Source organism: Rhinoderma darwinii, chromosome 1 (assembly GCF_050947455.1).
Source record: "Rhinoderma darwinii isolate aRhiDar2 chromosome 1, aRhiDar2.hap1, whole genome shotgun sequence".
Lineage (NCBI taxonomy): Eukaryota > Metazoa > Chordata > Amphibia > Anura > Rhinodermatidae > Rhinoderma > Rhinoderma darwinii.
The window spans coordinates 423598198-423621063 of NC_134687.1; the positions used below are offsets into that span (position 1 = coordinate 423598198).

The following is a 22866-nucleotide window of genomic DNA, read 5'->3' on the forward strand; positions in this document are numbered from 1 at the left end:
CACAAGTCAGTTTGTGAAATTTATGATCTGCTAGATCTATCCCAGTCAACTGTAAGTGCTATTATTGTGAAGTGGAAGTGTTTATGAGTTAAGTCACAAAGTGGTAGACCACACAAACTCACGGATTGTGACCACCGAGTGGTGGAGCGTATGGCGCATAAAAATCGTCCATCTTTGCACCACTTACTACAGAATTTTTAAAATGCTTCTGAAAGTAACATAGTAGTAGCAACAATGAAACTACGTTTCTTGGTTTAGTGGGTGCAGAAGTAGCATCCAACCCTTAAACACATGTATATGAAAGCACTCTGCACTTTATGTAATGCACTAAACAAATTTATTAGGAATCCAAAACGTGTAATGTTTGTGTCCAGACTGGACCCTTTTTCAAAACAAGATTGGCAGAAGTAGGAACACCCTTTTAGGCCCTGTTCACACTGAGTTTTGTGCCACGTTTTTTGACACGGAAACCGCGTCGAAAAATGCGCCAAAAAACAGCCGATAATGCCTCATTGATTTCAATGGGAGGGGGACGCGTTTTTGTACCGCTCGCGGTAAACAGAAGCGTCATGCCCTATCTTCGGGTGTTTAGAGAAAGCCTAGTTCGCTGCCTTTTTGCCCGTGGCACTGAATGGGCGCGAGCGAAAAACGCCTCAAACGGCGTGCAGGCAGACGAAAATCTGCCTCAAAATCAGAATTTTCCTCCTGCAAAAACTCTGTGTGAACTGGGCCAAAGGAAGACAAATTCAATTGTGGAGTATTCGCCTGGGAGAAAGGAGACAACGGTCTCATAGGATAAGCGATTACCCTATGAGACAGTTGTCTCCTTTCTCCCCAACGCATATTCCACAGAGGCATTTTAAAAATGCTGTGTTCTCTGGAGCGTTGAATGACGTTTTACTATCGGGCAATCTGATGGAGGAATTTTACAGATGCCAGGGGACGCTACCTACCTGAGTGAATAGTGCCTACTGTAAAATTTAGTGGAGGAAGGATAATGGTCTGGGTCTATTTTTCAGGGTTTGGGTTAAGCCCCTTATTTCCACTGAAGGGTAATGCTACAGCAAAGAAATTTTAGAAAATCGTATGCTTTCAACTTTGTGGCCACAATTTGGGGAAAGGCCTTTTCTGTTCCAGCTGGACTGTGCTCCAGTACACAAAACCTGGTTCATGAAGAAATGATTTGACGAGTTTTGTGTGGAGAAACTAAAGTGGTGAGCACAGGGCCCGGACTTCAATCCTATCAAACTGCTTTGGGATGTCTGCAAGCCAGACCTTCTGGTCCAACATTACAAATGCTCTTTTGGCTGAATAGGTACAAATTCCCACAGACACATTCCAAAATCTTGTGGAAGAGTAATAACTGCAAAGGGTGTCCAACTCCATATTAATACCAATGGTTTTGAAATTAGCTGTCCAACAGGCTCATATAATTGTGATGGTTAGGTGTCCATATACTTTTGGCCATGAAGTGTGTTAGTAAGCTTCTACAAAAGCATATTGCAAATATTTTTTGAGCTATAGTAAGAGACACAGCCACACAAGTATGAACATGCCATACACAACCTGTGGGCAGGTGTCGCTCTGTTGTGGTGTTGAAGTGTTTTTCAACCTAAATTTATTGTATATAAAAATTATAATAATACTAGACTGAAAATAGTAGGTGAGGGCAGAGAAATAGCAAGTAGTAGCGTGGCAGCTTCTGTGTCTTCCAGTCTCATTAACTGCGTTTTTTGCAAATAGCCAAGCACAGGAGTAGATAAAAAGGATTAGAGTGGATCACCTTCTGGCTTTGACTCAAAAAAATGGTATAAACCGGTAGTATACTAGTATAGATGAACTTCATTATTTTGGGAGACTCGTGTTTGAGCTGGGAAAAAAGAAGTATAAAAAAAATGTCATGCACATACTTATACATAGATGAGGACTGAAAAGAAATATCATGCTTGAGTACGGCTCTGTTCACAAACCGCTTGAGCTTTCTGTCGGAGGTATACAACGAGATGATTTCCTGAGCTCTACCACCGATGGAGGCTGCGACGAATGCCACTGTATAGGTGGGCAAAAGTCACCAATATGCTTCCCGATAAAATATATATATCCTATGCATTTTTTTTTTTTTACTGTATCTCTCTCTGTATAGAGCAAAACCAGAAAGAAAAAAACAAATGCTCCTGACATACTGGACCGACTTATAGCAAAAGAACACACTTTTAGTATATGCCAGGTAAATAGGGCCCTATGGATACATTTAGCGTATGCACCAGGAGCTTTTTCTGCTTATATGCTGAACATACAATGCATTGGGAAAGTCTTCAGACCCTTTCACAATTTGTTATGTTGAGGCCTTGTGTAAGAGTAAAAAAAATTCAAGTGTTCCCCATCATTCTGCACTCAATATTGCATAATGACAAAGCGAAAACAGAATGTTCGTAATCTTTGCTAATTTATTGAAAAGGAAAAATTAACATATTTCATTTACATAAGTATTCAGACCCTTTACTCAGTGCTTAGTTGAAGCACCTTTGGCAGTGATAACAGCCTCCAGTCATGTTGGGTATGATGCCACAAGGTTTGACCACCTGGAATTTGGGATTTTCTGCCATTCTTCTCTGCAGATCCTCTCAAGCTCAGTCAGGTTGGATGGGTACCTTCGGTGGACAGCCATTTTCAGGTCTTTCTAGAGATGTTCGATTGGGTTCAAGTCAGGGCTCTGGCTGGGCCACTGTGGACATTCACAGAGTTGTTCACAAGCCACTCCTGTGTTGTCTTGGCTGTGTGCTTAGGGTCATTGTCTTGTTGGAAGGTGAACCTTCGGCCCAGAGCACTCTGGATCAGGTGTTCATTAAGAATATCTCTGTACTTTGCTCCATTCATCTTTTCCTCAACCCTGACCAGTTTGCCTTTCCCAGCCGCTGGAAAACACCCTCACAGCAAGATGCTGCCACCACCATGCTTCACTGTAGGGATGGTATTGGGCAGGTAATGAGCAGTGTCTGGTTTCCTCCAGACATGACGCTTAGAATTGAGGCCAAAAAGTTCAATCTTGGTTTCATCAGATCACATAATCTTGTTTCTCACAGTTGGAGAGTCCCTTAGGTGCTTTTTTTGAAAACTCCAGGCGGCTTTCATGTGTCTTTTACTGAGGAGAGGCTTCTTTCTGGCCATTCTGCCATAAAGCCCATTTGGTGGAGTGCTGAAGTGATGGTTGACCTTCTGGAAGTTTCTCCCATCTGCACACAGGATCTTTGGAGCTCAGCCAGAGTGACCATGGCGTTCTTGGTCACCTCTCTTACCATGGCCCTTCTCCCTCCATTACTTAGTTTGGTGGGCGGCCAGTTCTACGAAGAGTCCTATTCCAAACTTCTTCCATTTAAGAATTATAGAGGCCATTGTGCTCTCGGGAACTTTCAATACAGCAGGTTATTTTTTGTACCCTCCTCCAGATCTGTGCCTCCACACAATTCTGTCTCTGCTCTCTACTGGCAGTTCTGTCCTCCTCATTGCTTGGAGTTTGCTCTGATTTGTATTGTCAGCTGTGAGACCTTATATAGACAGGATTGTGTCTTTCCATATCATGTCAGTGAATTTAACAAAGGTGGACTCCAACCAAGGTGTAGAAACATTTCAAAGATGATCTAGAGAAATGGGAGGCCCACACAGCTAAATTTCAAGTGTCATAGCAAAGGGTCTAAATACTTATGTCCATGCGAAATTAGAGTTTTTCCGACATGTTTCACTTTATGTGGTAATAACTTTGGAATACTTTTACCTATCCGAGCGATTCTGAGATTTTTTTCTCGTGACACATTGGTCTTTATGTTACTGGCAAAATTTGCTCGATATGTTCAGTATTTAATTGTGAAAAACACCAAAATTTAGCAAAAAAAATTTGCATTTTTCTCAATTTAAATGTATCTGCTTGTAAGACAGTCAGTTATGCCACACAAAATTGTTGCCAATTAACATCCCCGATATGTCTACTTTAGATTGGCATCATTTTTTGAACATCTTTTTATTTTTCTAGGACAATACAAGGCTTCGAACTTTAGCAGCAATTTCTCACATTTTCAAGAAAATTTCAAAAGGCTATTTTTACAGGGACCAGTTCAGTTGTGAAGTGGTTTTAAGGGGCCTACTCAATACAAACTCCCACAAGTCACCCCATTTTAAAAACTGCACCCCTCAAAGTATTCAAAACAGCATTTAGAACGTTTATCAACCCTTTAGACGTTTCACTGGAATTAAAGCAAAGTAGAGGTTAAATTTACAAATTTCATTTTTTTTTTGCAGAAATTCATTTTTAATCCATTTCTTTTGTAACACAAAAGGTTTTACCAGATAAATGCAACTCCATATTTATTGCCCAGATTCTGCAGTTTTAGGAAATATCCCACATGTGACCCTAGTGTGCTTATGGACTAAAGCACAGACCTCAGAAGCAAAGGAGCACCTAATGGATTTTGGTGCCTCCTTTTTATTAGAAAATATTTTAGGCACCATGTCAAGTTTGCAAGGCTCTTGCGGTGCCAAAACAGTGGAAACCACCTACAAGTGACCCCATTTTGGAAACTACACCCCTTGAGGAAATTATCTAGGGGTATAGTGAGCATTTGTAAAGCAATTTCTCCCGAGTAAAACAATATCTCACATGTGGTAAAACGGCTGTTTGGACACACGGCAGGGCTCAGAAGAGAGAGCGCAATTTGGAGCTCAAATTTGATGGTTTTGGGAGGCCATGTCACATGTGCAAAGAACCTGAGGGGCCAAAATAGAGCAAACCTTGCAAAAGTGACCCCATTTTGGAAACTACACCCCTTGAGAACATTATCTAGGGGTATAGTGAGCGTTTTGACCTCACAGGTTTTTGCAGAAATTTTTATAAGTAGGCAGTGAAAATGAAAATCTACATTTTTTCAAAGGAAATGTAGGTTTAGCAAATTTTTTCTCATTTCCACGAGAACTAAAGGATCACTACTGACATCACTAGTCTATCTATATTACTGCTCTGAATGGGTTAAACCCCCTTTACAACAGCTATCTCACATTCACATAGAGACTTATTGGTTTTTTTTTTGCCCATTCTGGGGTAACCCCTTTATCTATTATCTTATTATATATTTATTTTTTGCACTTTGTGCACGCTTATTTTTTTGATTGTTTAACAAATTTGGGTTTGTACATATGTATTTTTTATATTTTTTGCTATTTATATTTTCTTCCCTTTGCATGTGCACGTGTCCTTTCACTTTTTGGTTTAATAATAATCTTTTTTTCACTGCTTCTCATCCTTTTCACAGCACTTTTACCTTTTTCCGGTACTCTGTTTCATCGTCTCGGCTATATTGGACTTTCTTTGGTTAGTTTCAGCACTCTGGACAGCAGCCGTCGCTCTGACTGCCCGGTTATCAGCTTCAGCACTTTGGACAGCAGCCGCTGTTCTTGTGCTGTAGTGCTGCCTAGCAACATGACGCTCTGGCTCGGCATATATCGGTATACTCAGATTTTCACTCGTTTTCTTCGATACATATATATATTTTTTTCATGCTGGATCCTCAGGATTATTATATTGGATATACCTGGATTTTATATTCTTTTACTGTTACGCTTTTCCAGTTCCCATCCCTTTTGTCCGCCGTCATTCCCCGTGCCACCTAGAATGGGGAGTGATGTTTCCACCCCTCATTTCCCTGGTTGGCTCGGCTGTTGGGGGCGTACAATTGAGGAGTGGTTAGGCATCACTGTGATTACAATAGAACGCTATCGAGGGCTGGCAGGGTGGATCAGCGGCGGTCATTGGTGACCGCCGTTGAGACACTGAGCCAACCTATGGAAAATGGCAACCATTTAATCTAATTGATTCCACACATGAAACCATTTAATATGAGTGACTATTTAGGGCTTTCTGGGCGAGTTGGACATCTACCCCAGACGAAGCATTAGCGAAACGCGCGTCGGGTCTGGCAGCGGACCCCCGGTCCTGATATCCTGGCTATTTCTGTACTTGACAGGTGTAGGTATTTTTTTGCTCAAATGTGATAACCTCATTGCCTTTATACTTTTTTATAGCCTATATACCAATCTGTGCAAAAGAATGTCATTTCTACTGCCTGTTCTATAAACTTAATATTTATATAATTCAGCATTTTTTTTGGGGACCGGACTATTATCTGGTTGATCCGCTGCGTGAATGTTCTGATTCCATCTTTTATCTGCGAGGGTTATACGTTTTTATTATGTTTAATGTTGTTTGCGTGTATGTGTCTAATTTACTTCAATAAAGGATTTTTTTGTATTTTTTTAAGTATATGGTCGTGACCCTTTTTCTTTGTTGGTGAGTACTAAAGGAGAAAAAGCTCCACAACATTTGTAAAGCAATTTCTCCCGAGTAAAACAGTACCCCACATGTGGTCATAAACGACTCTTTGGACACACGACAGGGCTCAGAAGCGCCATTTGACTTTTGGAACTAGGATTTAGCTGGATAGGTGTGTGGGCGCAATGTTGCTTTTGGTAGAATAAAGGGGCTAATGAAGAATGAAATTACTAATTTATGGCTGTATGGTACTCTTTGAAGCAATCCTTGATACACAGGCCTGGTTTTTCGGGGCAGGTTTCACAGTGGTAAGTGGTGTCATTTCTAATTCCCCTTTTGGAACACACTCCTTTTTTGTGTCCTTCCCTTCTTTGCAATTTGGGGCACTTCATTGTGGAAATGTTGCCCTGGTACAATACCATCGCTACCAGCAGATGTGCTTGGGCCATCCCCTGCCTGGTTCCCAAATAGAAGTGCCTTGATCACCACCTCTTGAAAGTTAAGGAATGTCCCTTTCCGGCCTGCACATCGGGATAGCACGTAAGCGTTATACATTGCCATTTGTATAATGGGCACGGCCAGCTTTTTGTACCATGTCTTTGTTTTCCGTAGTGCACTATCAGGCTTCAGTACTTGATCAGAGAGATCAACCCTGCCCATGTACTTATTGTAGCCAAGGATGCAATTTGGCTTCTGGGTCACTGTGGTGGCACCTCGTTCAGGGACAGGGGTGCTGCCGCTGCCATCAATCGTTGTCAATATAAGTACATCCCTCTTGTCCTTATATTTGACGAACAGCGTGTTCTCGCTGCATAGTTCCCTTCTCTCACTCCTTTTGAGGCTTTGGCTAAGCAGTGTTTTAGGGAGGCCTCTCTGATTTTTGCGCACAGTACCGCATGCTACAGTACTTCTGGCAGAAAGACACCTAAATAGTGGGATGCTGGTATAGAAGTTATCCACGTAAAGGTGATAACCCTTGTCCAGCAATGGGTGTATTAAATCCCACACTATTTTGCCACTAACTCCCAGGATGGGTGGGCATTCTTGGGGTTCAATAATAGAGTCCTTCCCTTCGTAAACCCTAAAACTGTGTGTATACCCAGATGTACTCTCACACAGTTTGTACAATTTAATTCCATACCTTGCCCTTATTGGGCAGGTATTGGCGGAATTTAAGCCTCCCCTTAAAATGAACAAGGGACTCGTCTATGGAAATATATTTATCGGGAGGTTGTCACTCATGATTTGACGGTACATGGCTCCATCCATTTTCTCATTGATGCGGTGAAGTAGTCCTGTGCCCTTAGCAGAGAAACACCTCCAAAACATAATGTTTCCACCTCCATGTTTAACAGTGGGGATGGTGTTCTTTGGGTCATAGGCAGCATTTCTCTTCCTCCAAACACGGCGAGTAGAATTAATGCCAAAGAGCTAAATTTTAGTCTCATCTGACCACAGCACCTTCTCCCAATCACTCTCAGAATCATCCAGATGTTCATTTGCAAACTTCAGATGGGCCTGTACATGTGCCTTCTTGAGCAGGGGGACCTTGCGGGCACTGCAGGATTTTAATCCATTACGGCGTAATATGTTACCAATGGTTTTCTTGGTGACTGTGGTCCCAGCTGCCTTGAGATCTTTAACAAGTTCCCCCCGTGTAGTTTTCGGCTGAGCTCTCACTTTCCTCAGGATCAAGTATACCCCACGAGGTGAGATTTTGCATGGAGCCCCAGATCGATGTCGATAGAGTGTCATTTTGTATGTCTTCCATTTTCTTACTATTGCACCAACAGTTGTCTCCTTCTCACCCAGCGTCTTACTTATGGTTTTGTAGCCCATTCCAGCCTTGTGCAGGTCTATGATCTTGTCCCTGACATCCTTAGAAAGCTCTTTGGTCTTGCCCATGTTGTAGAGGTTAGAGTCAGACTGATTAATTGAGTCTGTGGACAGGAGTCTTTTATACAGCTGACCACGTAAGACAGCTGTCTTTAATGCAGGCACCAAGTTGATTTGGAGCGTGTAACTGGTCTGGAGGAGGCTGAACTCTTAATGGTTGGTAGGGGATCAAATACTTATTTCTCTGTGCACAATGCAAATATATATATATAATTTTGACAATGTGATTTTCTTTTTTTATATAATCTATCTCTCACTGGTAAAATTAACCTAGCCTAAAAATTCTAGACTGTTCATGTCTTTGACAGTGGGCAAACTTACAAAAATCAGCAAGGGATCAAATACTTATTTCCTTCACTGTATATACGGCGGATGTCGGGAAGGGGTTAATACATTTCAAAAAAATCTGTTTTCACTTTGTCATTTCTGCGGTATTGAATGCAGAATGATGAGGGAAAACTTGAATTTATTTTTATTTTAAACACAAGGCCTCAACATAACAAAATGTGAAAAAAGTGAAAGGGTCTGAAGACTTTCCGAATGCACTGAAGTTCACAAACAGTATGTGAACTGAGCCTAACGTAATGTAAAAGCCACAAGCAGTCAGAAACTTTAAACCTTTCAGAAAACCCCCCTCTCCATCGCAAACACAGACCGTACAATATAATAGACAGTACAATACAATACAACACACATACATTACAGGCCCCCTCTGCAGCTCACCTGCAATCTTCCATGCTCTTCCGCATCGGCTCTTCCACAGTGTCTGGAACGCCTCCTCTCGTGACTGCGACCCCTATAGCTACGCCACTGGTGACATGTCAGAAGCTGTAAACGGTGGGGGTCTGAGTACTCAGACCCCCACCGATCAAAACTTCTAACATGTCAGAAGTTTTCTTTAAGGTTCGTTACCCTTTAAAGAGGCTCTGTTACCAGATTATCAAATCCCTATCTCCTATTGCATGTGATCGGCGCTGCAATGTAGATAACAGTAACGTTTTTTTTTGGTTTTTTTTAAACGATCAAGTTATGAGCAATTTTATATTTATGCAAATGAGCCTTTCTAATGGACAACTGGGAGTGTATTGTGTTTGTAACATCTGGGCGTGTTTACTTGTTTTACTAGCTGGGCGTTGTGAATAGAAGTGTATGTCAGCATCATCCACTTCTATTCACAACGCCCAGCTAGTAAAACAAGTAAACACGCCCAGATGTTACAAACACAATACACGCCCAGTTGTCCATTAGAAAGGCTCATTTGCATAAATATAAAATTACTCATAACTTAGCCAAAAATGATCGTTTAAAAAAAAACAAAAAAACACGTTACTGTTATCTACATTGCAGCGCCGATCACATGCAATAGGAGATAGGGATTTGATAATCTGGTGACAGAGCCTCTTTAACAGTCTTAAAGGGGTTGTACCAGTCGACAATCACCTATCCACAAGAAAAGTGCTAATTGTCTGATCAGTGTGGGCCCCACCAATCGTGAGAAAGGCGGCCCTGAACACCCTGTTCCTCCTCACTGCACCCTCGTAGTGAGAAAGAGCTTTAATGGAGCTGCGGTTGAGGATGAGCCCACCATTCCATTCAATGTTTGTAAGACTGATGAAAACAGCCGAGCGTTGTACTCTGCTGTTTCCATCATTCCCATAGATATTGAATGAAGCAGCAGCCCGCATGCTCGACTGCCGCACCATTCAATGTCTATGGGACTGAAGAAAACAGTCGGGCACTATGCTCGGCTGTTTCCTTAAGTACCATAGACATTGAACTGATCGGTGAATGTAGGCTCGCCAGCTGCTGCATTCAAGCGCCTTACTGCAGGGAGTGCCTGTGCGGAGAAGGCAGGGTTTGGGACACCCTTTCTCAATCATCACCTAGGTGATAATTTTCCACTCTGGTACAATGGAGGAACAAGAATTTGTTGGGCATTTTAGCGGTGGGGCCACCAGTAATCAATCAGACAATTGTCACCTATACCATGGATAGGTCATAATCGTTGATTCTGGGATTGCACCTTTTAAAATAAGTTAACTTTACGGTTTAAACTTTTGTAAATTATCTGCACAAATATATAATCCTTTTAATAAATGTATCCTACCTGATCCTTCCCAAACATAACATTTATTTGACATGAATACATTATTCTAACAACATACTGAATACAAACGTTTCCATACAACTACTACGCTACAGATCATATAGAAAAAATGACGTTGCTCTGAACATATGGTATTTTCGTTCTATGTCACAACAAACTCTTATGGTTTCAAATAACAATTTTAAAGAGACATAGCTTAAATAAAATATATTCTGTCCCATTCAGACTTCTGATTTTAGTAGCAGACAGTGGCGTAACTACCGCTGTAGCAGCCGTAGCGGCTGCTACGGGGCCCGCAGCATGAGGGGGGCCCGCGCCACCCGCCGGCACGGGCCCCCCACATGGCCGGAGGCTCCGCTAGCAGCCGCTATGGCTGCTACAGCGCGATGCCACTGAAGGGTTTGTTCCTACAAAAGACATGCATCCCAGAGAGGGGATACATGTGTGATCGCTGGCAGCGATAAGGAGAACAGGGGACCGAAAGTCCCCCGAAGTTCTCCATGACAAACCTCGGACTTCCGGAGTCTGTCGGCAGCTCCATAGAAATTAATTGTGCACCGGTCGTTTTTATTGAACTGCGCAGACTCCGGAAGTTCAAGGTTTGTCATGGAGAACTTCGGGGGACTTTTGGTCCCCTGTTCTCCTGATCGCTGCCAGCGATCACACATGTATCCCCTATCCTGTGGATAGGGGATACATCTCTTTTGTAGGACAAACTATAGGCCGTTTTTTTTAGGGGCTGGGGGCTGTATGGCGTTACCTACAGGGGGAGGGCTGTATGACGTCATCTACAGGGGGGTGTTTGGGGCTGTATGGCGTTATCTACAGGGGGGCTGTATGGCGTTATCTACAGGGGGCGCTGTGTGGCGGAATCTACAGGGAGGCACTATCTACAAGGGGGGGTTGTGTGATACCCAGGGGAGGGGGGGGTGCCCAGTCAAAAGTTTGCTATGGGGCCCAGTCTTTCCTAGTTACGCCCCTGGTAGCAGATGTTGTATTATTTTAATTCTATTCTCCGGGGCAGAGTAGATGATTTTCTGGAATATTTACTGTGCAGAGTACCAGCAATAAAAATGTATCTCTGTATAATGTAGGCAATGTAAAGGTTTGGTTCCTACCACTTTAAAACAAATATGCATATTGGGTGAAGTATACTGTATCTTTGCACAGTAAAGGCGCCAGTTATCTACATCATCTATGTTATGTAGCCATTACCTATTCCAAAGTTTTGCTATTAACCCCTTCCCGACATTTGTCGTAAGTATACGTCATGGAAAGCCATTACTTCCCGCAATTTGTCGTATACTTACGACACATGGATGGCACCAGCTCAGAAGCTGATTCAATGCCATCATCCCCAGATGTCAGATGTATCTTACAGCTGCCTCCCTGCTGTAATGGCAGGAACTGCAGTTAGCTTCGATACTTGCCATTAACCCCTTAAATGCAGCGGTGAAAAGCGATCGCTGCATTTAAGGTGTTTGCAGTTCATCGGCACTACAGCAATGAAATTGCCAGGGTGTCGGTGGCTGCAATGGCAACTGGAGGCCTAATAGTGGCCTCCCGATATGCCTAGTACGGAAACCTTCCAGGCCCCACGCTAAAAGGTTTCCGTAGCCGTCGGTAAGATGCCGCCGGCTCAGGAGATGAGCCGGCGTCATCAGCGGTGGATGTCAGCTGTATGCTCCGATCCCCTTAGATGCAGTGAGCGAAAGCATTCGCTGCATCTTACTGGTTGGTAGCAGATCAGCAACTCTGACAGTTGGACCTTCAAGTCCCCTAGTAGGAATAAGAAAAAAAAAAAAAAAGTTGTACAAAGTATAATAAAAGTTTCAAGTAACAAAATAAAACACTATCGCCCTTTTTCCCTTATCGAGTCCTTTATTATTGAAAATTTTTTTTATAAACCATACATATTTGGTATCGCCGGGACCGTAACGGCCTGAACTATAAAAATATTATATTATTTATTCCTCGCGGTGAACGGCATAAAAAAACAATGCCAAATTTTCAATTTTTTGGTCACTTTGCCCTACAAAAACTGAAATAAAAAGTGATCAAACACACACATGTATTCAAAAATGGTACCTATAAAAACTATAACTCGTCTCGCAAAAAACAAGCCCTCATACAGCTCAGTCGACAAAAAATGTAAAAAAGTTATGGCTCTCACAACATGGCGACAGAAAAAAATACAAAAAAGTAATTTTATTGTGCAAAAAGTTGTAAAACACAAAAAAGTGCTATAAATTCTTTATATATACACATCACATATTGGCATATCTATGGAAAAAATCAAATTTTTACTCTGCAACCATGAGTGCACACTAATTTCTGCAAAACACCTGCGGGGTTAACATGCTCACTACACCGCTAGATGAATACCTTGATGGGTGTAGTTGCCAAAATGGGGTCACTTCTGGGGGGTTTCCACTGGGGCTTTGCAAATGCGACATAGTGCCCAGAAGCCAATCCAGCAAAATCTGCACTCCAAAAGCCAAATGGTGCTCCTTCCCTTCTGAGCCCTACTGTGTGCCCATACAGCAGTTTATGACCACATATGGGGTACTACCGCACTCGGGAGAAGTTGCTTTACAAATGGTCTGGTTCTTTTTTTCCCTTATTTGTTGAGAAAATGAAAAATTTTATTGAAGAATAAGGATTTTTTTTTTTTTTTTTTACTGCCAAATTCTAAGAAGATCTATGAAACACATCTGGCGTCAAAATGCTGACTACACCCCTTGATGAATTTCTCAAGGGGTGTAGTTTCCTAAATTAAGTCACTTTTTGGGCGTTTTCTCTTTTTTGCTCCTTCAGGGGCTTTGTAAATGCGACATGGCGTCTGCAAACCATTCCTGCTAAATTTGAGCTCCAAAAGCCAAATAGTGCTCTTTCCCTTCTAAGCCCTGCCGTGTGTCCAAACAGCCGTTTATGACCACATGTGGGGTATTGTTTTACTCGGGAGAAATTGCTTTACAAATTTTGTGGTGTTTTTTTCTCCTTTAGTCCTTGTGGAAATGAGAAAAAATTAGCTAAACCTAAATTTTTTTCTTTGAAAACATGTAGATTTTAATTTTCACGGCCTAATTCCAATAGTTTTTGCAATAAACCTGTGTGGTCAAAATGCCCACTATACCCCTAGATAATTTCTTTGAGGGGTGTAGTTTCCCAAATGGGGTCACTTTTGGGGGATTTCCACTGTTTTGTCACTGCAAGAGCCCTTCAAACATGACATGGTGCCCAAAATATATTCTAGTAAAAAGGAGGCCCAAACTCCACTAGGTACTCCTTTGCTTCGGAGGCCGGTGCTTCAGTCCATTAGGACACTAGGGCAACATGTGGGATATTTCTATAAACTGCAGAAAAGATTGATTAAAAATGAATTTCTGCAAAAAAAAAAAAAATAATTATTACATTTGTAGATTTCACCTCTACTTGGTTTTAACGCCTGTGAAGCGTCTAATGAGTTAAGAAACTTTCTAAATGCTGTTTTGGATACTTCGAGGGGTGAAGTATTCACAACTGAACTGGCCCCTGTAAAAATAGCCTTTTGAAATTTTCTTGAAAATGTGAGAAATTGCTGCTAAAGTTCTAAGCCTTGTAACGTCCTAGAAAAATAAAAGGACGTGAAAAAAAACGATGCCAAGTTAAATTAGACATATGGGATATATGAAATAGTAACTCTTGTGTGGTATTACTATTCGTTTTAAAAGTAGATACATTTAAATTTAGGAAAATGCTAATTTTTGGCAAAAATTTGGTGTTTTGACAATTAAATACTGAACGTAAATCGAGCAAATTTTGCCAGTAACATAAAGTCCAATTTGTCACGAGAAAACAAATCTCAGAATCGCTTGGATAGGTAAAAAGTATTCCGAAGTTATTACCACATAAAGTGACACGTCAGATTTGAAAAAAAAGGCTCTGTCAGGAAGGTCAAAAGTGGCCAAAGTGGGAAGGAGTTAAAAAAAAACAAAAAAACAATGTTTATTATTATTCTGTAATTGGTAAATAGTGACCCCTTATGGACAAGTTTGGAAATTTAGAAAAACGCAGTAAAACTTATCTGTATGCTAGTCAGGCAGTCAAATGGATGAGTGAGCGGGAGGAGAGGAGTCGAAGGCTCGGGCCTGTGTGTTTGAATGCCAAGTGCTGCAGAGGCGTCACACTGCGACGGCCCATTCCCTCCGATAGCATTAAAATTCCTGTCCGGCTGCATCAACACTTAACACAGCTGTCATCAAGGGATTAGGTAATTGCAGAACACAATAAGACGCAGTATGCGAAGAGGACTGGACCAACCAAATAGCTGTGCATGTGTGATACCCTGCCCTTCGCACAAGATAGAAGGGAGCAAGGGTTAAATGCTGCTTCATTGTGGAAAGCAGTTTAGAAATCCATCAAATTCCTGAATGAGACATCCCCCTCATTCTCATTCTGTAAACGTGTCATGAACCAAAAGAATGGTTTACAGTTCATAAGTGGCCTTTTTAGAGACATCCCCGTTAATGTTAAAAAACAAGGGTTAGGAAACAATATATGCTGTTTTATAGTTTTTGGAAAGAACTTCTGTAAGAGCATTCTGCAGTCATAAACCGGAACAAATGAGATAAAGAAGTCACTGGGTGAATGGGCGAAATTCACATAGTGATACACTTTGTAATGCCAAGGGTGAGAGGGCAGGAGATGTAATTGATGAAAGTAATGTTCACTGATCCTAACAAATAAATTAGGATCATTAAGTGACATTATATAACATCGTGTCCTCCCCCGTAGTGGGAGCACATATTTTTATAGGGTAGAATACAAGTTTTGTAATCTTTAAGGATCATCTTCTTGTGACAGTTCCCTTTAACAGCATCTGTGGCCACAGACACTAACTTACAAGGCCCATGATGACATAGTATTGATATAGTGAAACATGTTGGGCAGGTACAGCTGACCGCGATGTGTTGGTTTTTAATTCTTCCATGATATCACTCGGAAAAAAAAATACACATTTATTGGGTTTACCAGGACTTTTATATTGATGACCTGTCCTTAGGATATAAGGAAAGGACAAAAAGAGATTCCTCGGCACATCCATAAAATATAAGAATGCAAACTTGGAAGAAAAAATTGCTCCTCTGAACGGGCGCTCAGGTGTGAATTTGAACCAGTATTTTCACAAAATCGTCGGAGTTTGATACAACGATTTTATTCAATATGCTTTTAAAACAATAAAAATTCAATTGCTGCAACGCGTTTCAACCACGCACTGTGGTCTTCATCAGGCGTATGCGTGGTTGAAACGCGTTGCAGCAATTGAATTTTTATTGTTTTAAAAGCATATTGAATAAAATCGTTGTATCAAACTCCGACGATTTTGTGAAAATACTGGTTCAAATTCACACCTGAGCGCCCGTTCAGAGGAGCAATTTTTTCTTCCAAGTTTGCATTACTTCAGAACCACGAGGAAACTAATTCCTGATACAAATTCATCCCATGCGGTTATGGCTCCAGAGGCAAGCACAGTGTGATCGAGTGCATACAAGCTACAAAGTCAAGTTGTGCTGGCGACACTGCACAACTTACCAAGGTGAGCTCTATTCATAGTAACACCTTTCACAATATATATCAGAACGATATCACCTTAGAGGAGCGCCGTTTTTTCTCTTTTTTTCTCTTTTTTTTCTCAAGAATAAAATATAAGAGCGAGCTTTATTTGTGCATCATTTAAAAATCCAGGGAGGACACAAGTAAGGCGTGTACAACAGTCTTGTTCGAAACGTACAAGCTGTACACGCCTAATTCGTGCCCTCCCCGAATTTTTAAATGATACACGAATAAAGCTCGCTCCTATATTTTATGGATGTGCCGACTAATCCCTGTTTGTCCTTTCCTTATGTGAATCTCTTGCCAGCCTGCAAGCCCCCTCTTCGTTGCACTCCATTGAGGAGCTACAGATATCAGAACGAACGCATCAGACGAGAACACTGTGGCTTTTGCTACTATTTTCTTGTCCTTAGGATAGGTCATCAATATCAGATCGGTGGGGTTCCGACTCCATACGCCCCCACAGATCAGCTAATTGAAGGGGCCACGGCACAACGGGGAGCAGTATTCTTTTCATTGCTTACCAGGCACAGCTCCGTACATTCGGAAGTGTCTGTGCCTGGTACTGCAGCTCAGCCCCAATTACTTGAATGGGACTGAGCTGCAAAGATCTGCCGTGCCAGACACAGTTACAATGTACAGAGATGTGCCTCGTAAGCAATGAAGAGGCCACAGTGCTCACAAGAGTGTCACGGCCCTTTCAGCTTAGCGGGGCCGCGACGCTCTTGTGAGCATGTTAGCCATGTTAGTCTTTTACAGTCTTTTTTTGTTCACATTTCTCAAAGAATGACCTTGGTGGCCGAAGGTGAATTGGCATTCGTTAATTTCCATGTGCGTATCAAAGTGTGTGAATCAGTAGGTGCGTGTGTCAGCAACACCCTCTCCCTTATAATAATTCTGCTATCAAATGGGGCAACATAGGAGACCAGACACATCCACTTTAAGAAACGTTGTCATTTACAGTGTTAAAAAATATCACGGATTTGAACATAAGAGACAGACATTGTGAGAACAGCAGCATTTATTCACCTAAATATTCCTAGAAGGCTTTAAATTGAAACATTGACAAACTTGCAACGTTTCTCCACCTGTATCACTTGACAGTCCACTAGGGACAAAGCAGGGCAGGCCAAGTGCTGCTTCTACAGAAACTGCCAAGTGTTAATCTATTCAAAACGGCAACTCAACAATATATATTAGCAACAGGCACCGAAAAATACAACTTGACTTAAAGAGAAGATGTATGCCTGTAACTGCCACTGAGCCAAGTGGTGACTCACCTGTTTTCTGGCCTTCTCTTCTCGGCCCTGAGCCTTCATCTGCTGAACTTCAAGGGAGTCGGCTTTCCTTCGGCGCATGAACAAGTCATGGTTTCCAATACAGAGCTGTAAAATCTAGGGGGAAAAAAAGGAAATTAGACAGTATGTATTAACTATGAATTAATAAAGAGCTTGAGTAGCGAGGTCTTACAAAAAAATAATACAAATAATCATATCAGCTTAAAGAGGCTCTGTCACCAGATTTTGCAACCCCTATCTGCTATTGCAGCAGATAGGCGCTGCAATGTAGATTACAGTAACGTTTTTATTTTTAAAAAACGAGCATTTTTGGCCAAGTTATGACCATTTTTGTATTTATGCAAATGAGGCTTGCAAAAGTACAACTGGACGTGTTGAAAAGTAAAAGTACAACTGGGCGTGTATTATGTGCGTACATCGGGGCGTTTTTACTACTTTTACTAGCTGGGCGTTCTGACGAGAAGTATCATCCACTTCTCTTCATAACGCCCAGCTTCTGGCAGTGCAGACAGCGTGTTCTCGAGAGATCACGCTGTGACGTCACTCACAAGTCCTGCATCGTGTCGGACGATGATACTGGATGATACTTCTCGTCAGAACGCCCAGCTAGTAAAAACGCCCCGATGTACGCACATAATACACGCCCAGTTGTACTTTTACTTTAAACACGCCCAGTTGTACTTTTGCAAGCCTCATTTGCATAAATACAAAAATGGTCATAACTTGGCCAAAAATGCTCGTTTTTTAAAAATAAAAACGTTACTGTAATCTACATTGCAGCGCCGATCTGCTGCAATAGCAGATAGGGGTTGCAAAATCTGGTGACAGAGCCTCTTTAACAAATGAAAATCTTTGTTATGCTCACCTGAAGCACAACTAGGAAGATCATAAACTTAAAACTATAAGGCCCTGTTCACACAGAGTATTTTGACACGTTTGACATGGAAACCGCGTCGGAAATCCCGCTAAAAACGTCCGAAAATGGCTCCCATTGATTTCAATGGGAGGCAGAGGTGTTTTTTTCCTGCGAGCGGAAAAACCGTCTCGCGGAAAAAAAAACACACGCGTGGTCTTCGGGCGTTTACGTCTCTGACCTCCCATTGACATCAATGGGTGGCAGAGAAAGCGCATTTTGTGGCATTTTTGCCAATAATGGCCGAGGGGGAAAAACGCCACGAAAATCGCGACAAAAGGTGTGCAGGCAGATCAAAAACTGAATTTTCTGCCTGCAAAAAGTGTGAACAGGGCCTAAAAGTTTGGAGCAAAAAGATAAATAGGACTGGGTAAAGAGAAAATCAGGGCATGTGTACAAGCAGAAATCTGTATACATCATTTTCTAAGAACGCGTGACTTGTAGCACACCATGTGTTAGAGTAGGAATAATCCTTCAGGTCAGTGGCAATTCTGCCTTTAGCTGAAAACCTGCACTGCACTGCACTGTACATTTACGGCGCTGGAAGGGTCTACTTCGCACAGTGCGCTGTAAATAGATAGTGCAAGCTCAGGAGCCGTATCAATTTTGAACATCAGCTGTAACATACAGTTGAAACCATGCTGCAACGGCCTGGATCGGAGAGGACTCAGATCCCGGCCGTTTAACCCCTTAGATGCCAAAGTCAACCGCAAGCGCGTCACCTAATTGGTTCTGCAAATTAAGTGGGCATAAGAGACTGCAATAAAGAAGTATTGCAGTGTACTATAAAAATGATCAAAGAATTTGAGAGTCAAGTGCCCTCTTATAGAAAAAAAAATTGCAAACTTAAAGCTATAAAATTAATACGTTATTTTTGGTAGTCCTCATTGTGGGACACAGAAACCATGCATATAGGCTGCTGCCACAAAGAAAAAAAAAATGTCTCCTCATATGCAGGCTATACCCGGCCTACCGAAACAGAGCTAATCAGTTTGTACCGCAGCAGTAGGAGAAGAAAAATATGTCAGATGACAAAAACAAAAAACGAAGCGCAATAAACCAAAGAGCAACACCACCTCAACAAAAAAAATAAAAAATGGGAGGCAGCTGTGTCCCTAATAAAGAATACAAGAAAGATTTTACGGTGAGTACAAAAAAAAAAATATCCTTTTCCTTGTACAGATCATTGGGAAACACAGGAGCCATGGGAGGTTCTAAAAAAGTCCTTGGGGTGAAAAAAAAATAACAGAAAATTGGCTAGGCAGAAGAACGAGCAACCGCTGGCTGCAACACCTTGCTGCCAAAGCTGGCACCCCCTGATGAAGCGCATACACCTTGTAACATTTTAAAAAAAAGGTGTGGAAAGAGTACCTTGTATCGTCCTAGCAAACCTGGAGAGCTGAAGCCTGATGGCAGACTGCCCAGGAAGCACCAGCGAATGGGTGTAATGCGCAGTAATACGAAAAGGAGGAACTAGTTTATCTCGATATGCCTCGCATATGGCTGAGCAGACCAACGGGATATGGTCACCTTTGTAGCCAGCAGTAAATACGATCTCCTGAAAGAAAAGGTGCGAGACAGATCCAGACATATGGCCCACACAACATCAAGCTTATGGAGGGACCGCTCCCTGGGATGAGAGGTTGTGGGACTAAAAGATAGTAGGACAATCTCCTCATTGAAGTGGAAGTCGGAGACCAACTTAGTCAGGAAGGAAGGCACTAGCTGAAGAACCATCGCGTCCCGGTAAAGGATGAGCAGGGCGACAAGAGAGCCACCAACTCGCCCGATAAAGTTAACCGAAAACCACCTTCCAGGAGATGAGACATAAAAAAGAATCCCTGAGGGGATTAAACGGAGAGAAAAGTTGAAGGGCATTCAACATCAAGTTCGAATCCCATGGGGCAGCAGGAGACCTGTATGGAGGAACGGCATGTGCTACCACCTGCAGGAAAGTCTTTACATGGGGTTTAGCAGCCAGTGGTCTCGGAGAGGATGGAAAGGACAGAGACTTGACCCTTCAGGAAACGAAGGTCTAACCCTGCATCCAGGCCAGGCTAAAGGAAGGCCAGAAGGGATGGGAAGAGAAAAGGTCATGGAAGGAATCTCTTTTTGCACCATCGAAAAAAGGCTTTCCAAGTGTGGCGAGGAGGCCGGTTTCCTCGCCTTAATCATAATTTGAAAGACTTGGTCCAGGAAACTGCTGAACCACAAGTAGGCAGCTTCAGCAGCCACGCAATTAAAAGAAGGGACCGTAAATTCAGGTGGTAAATGGGACCTTAAGAAAACAGATATGGACAATATGGAAGGCGCCAGGAGACGTCAACGACGAGGTCGAGCACGACCACTTAACAGTAGCGCCTGGGCCAACCCCGAGTCACCAATATGACTGGAACCCTTGATCCTCCTGAGCACTGTTGGAATAAGTGTAAATGGGGTAAAACGGTAAGGTAGAAAGAAAGGAGTCCACAACACCACCCAAGCCTCCGCGCTGCCAGGGCAACGGGTGTCCTGGAGACATACCTCAGCACCTTGTGGTTCAGCCGAGATGCCATGAAGTTCACGTCAGGGGTGCTCCAACGTCCGCAGAGCTGGGAGAAGATGCCGGGGTGGGAGACCACTCTCCGTGGTCGAGCTGTTCCCAACTGAGGTAATAAGGAACCCAATTTTCCACTTATGGGATGTGAACTTCCGAGATTGCCAGAATGCGGTGATCCAGCCAGGAGAGAATCCGAACTGCCTTTTTTATGACGGCCTTGCTGCGAGTCCTGCAATGGTGGTTGATGTAAGCTATGGACAGCTGTGTCCCTAATAAAGAATACAAGAAAGATTTTACAGTGAGTACACAAGTATTTCCCGCCAGTGGAGTAGAGAGAGGAGAATAGCTTTAAACTCCAAGATGTTGATGAGCAAGAAAGCCACTTGAGGACTCCAACTGCCTTGAGTCGTTTGGTTGAGAAACATCCCCCCGTCCAGAAGGCGAACAATTGTGGTCAGAACTAGAAAGTGAACTAGAGCGGCATTGGGAGGAACAGGGGAGAGTGGAGCCACCACAAAAATGATTGGCGTACCTGGATAGGAAGCCGGATGTGTTAATCCAGGGAGAGAAAAGCCATCTAGAGGGGACAGGAATGATACTGGGAAAAAAAGGACTGCCTCCATGGCTGCTACCGTCTGGCCCAGTATCTGCATGCATAACCTGAAAAGGAAAGTAGATGATCATCTGAGGGACCAAATTGGAGGGCTACTTTTTTGTCATTCAGGAGAATTTATGCCTTCGTGGTGTCAAACATCATCCCTAGAAAGAGATTGCGCTGGGCAGGTGAAAGACTTGGCGTGGCTGATGATCCAGCTGAAGGGAGTTAGGGTTTCCAGTTAGAGAGACACTCCAGATTCTCAACTCTGGAAGGGGGCCTTGAGGAGAAAGTCATCTAGGTATGGGATGACCCCGACTCCCCTAGACCGAAGAAGGGCCATGCTGCCATGACCTTGTTAAAGTCCCGGAGGCGGGTGTGGCCAACCCAAAAGGGAAGGCAACAAACTGAAAGCGAGTGGCTTGGCCCACAAAATGAGAAATCCACTGGTTAGGGGGGAAAGATGGGGACATGCAAGTAAGCATCTTGAATGTCCATGCTCAACTGGAACTCTGGTTTCATGGAAGAGATGACCCAGCGACGGGACTCCATCTGAAAATGGTGGAGGCGGACATGCCAGTTTAGGCTATTCAGGTCCAGAATCAGACAAACTGAACCGCCCATTTTGAGGTGGATGAAGGGGTTAGAGTAGAAACCCTTAAATCTCTCGGGAGGACTGGGATGATAATGCCTCGGTCTAGAGGAGAACGGATAGCTTGCCTATAACCTGAAGTGAGAGAGAAGGATTGGGGAGGACTGTAAGAATCAGTCGCAAAGGAATAGAAGAAAAATTCAACTATTTAGCCAGAAGACACTATGTCCTTGACCCAAGCATCGTCCAACAGAGAAACTCATTTATCATAAAAGAGGTGTCAGAATTCCACCGCAGTGGGAGTCAAAAGGACAAAAAAGGAGCTGAACTTGGACCAATCCCCTAAGCATCTGACCCTGGTTTGTGGGAGGAGAGGGCTCTTACCCCAATGGCCTCCCAAATTATCTAGATGGGCAAAAAGTATTGTCAAGATCGGTCAGCCCGGCAGCCAAGGCCCCGGATTAATTACCTTGCTTGAGCTACTTAGCCCATGCTAAGACCGCTTTGGAGACCAAGGTAGAACTAAAAGCCAAGAGAAGAAGTGAACCGGCTGCTTCAAAACCAAACTTAGCAAGAGACTCAATTTGTTTGTCAGTGGGATCTTCAAGAGTAGTGTAGTGGACAAGTATGGTCGGGACAAAGTAGGGTCCACGGATAGGGGAAGATGCCCATTTGGCCACCAGCCCAGGAATGAAGGGATACAAAGTATCCAAAAGCTCCAGGCTATGGTATAGTTTGTAAGGGTAACTTCTCTGAAGAAACCTGGTCAAAATCAGAATGGTTGCTGAAGTATTTTTTTTTTTTTTAAACTCGTTTTATTAAAAGTAACTGTCAGAGTCAAACCATCACATACATCAGGATAACATTATACACTCAATATTACATATGTCAGAAGAATCAATACATACAGAAGGAATACTCGCAGGTACCCATGATGTTAGACCGTGGTTCGCAGACCACATATACATAATACAGATTGATCAAATCATTCTATCAAAACCTTTAATCCTGTACA

At 42.7% G+C, this 22866-nt stretch overlaps 1 protein-coding gene across 6 annotated transcripts in view; it reads right to left on the minus strand.

The window, feature by feature from the left end:
* NF2 (NF2, moesin-ezrin-radixin like (MERLIN) tumor suppressor) overlaps positions 1 to 22866 on the minus strand; it is a 184580-nt gene that overhangs the window by 84209 nt on the left and 77505 nt on the right. For all 6 annotated transcript variants that reach the window (XM_075829842.1, XM_075829860.1, XM_075829810.1 and 3 more), the window contains one exon: positions 17195 to 17308. In XM_075829842.1, coding sequence (XP_075685957.1) covers positions 17195 to 17308 — 114 coding nt within the window. The remainder of the gene's footprint in view (positions 1 to 17194; positions 17309 to 22866) is intronic.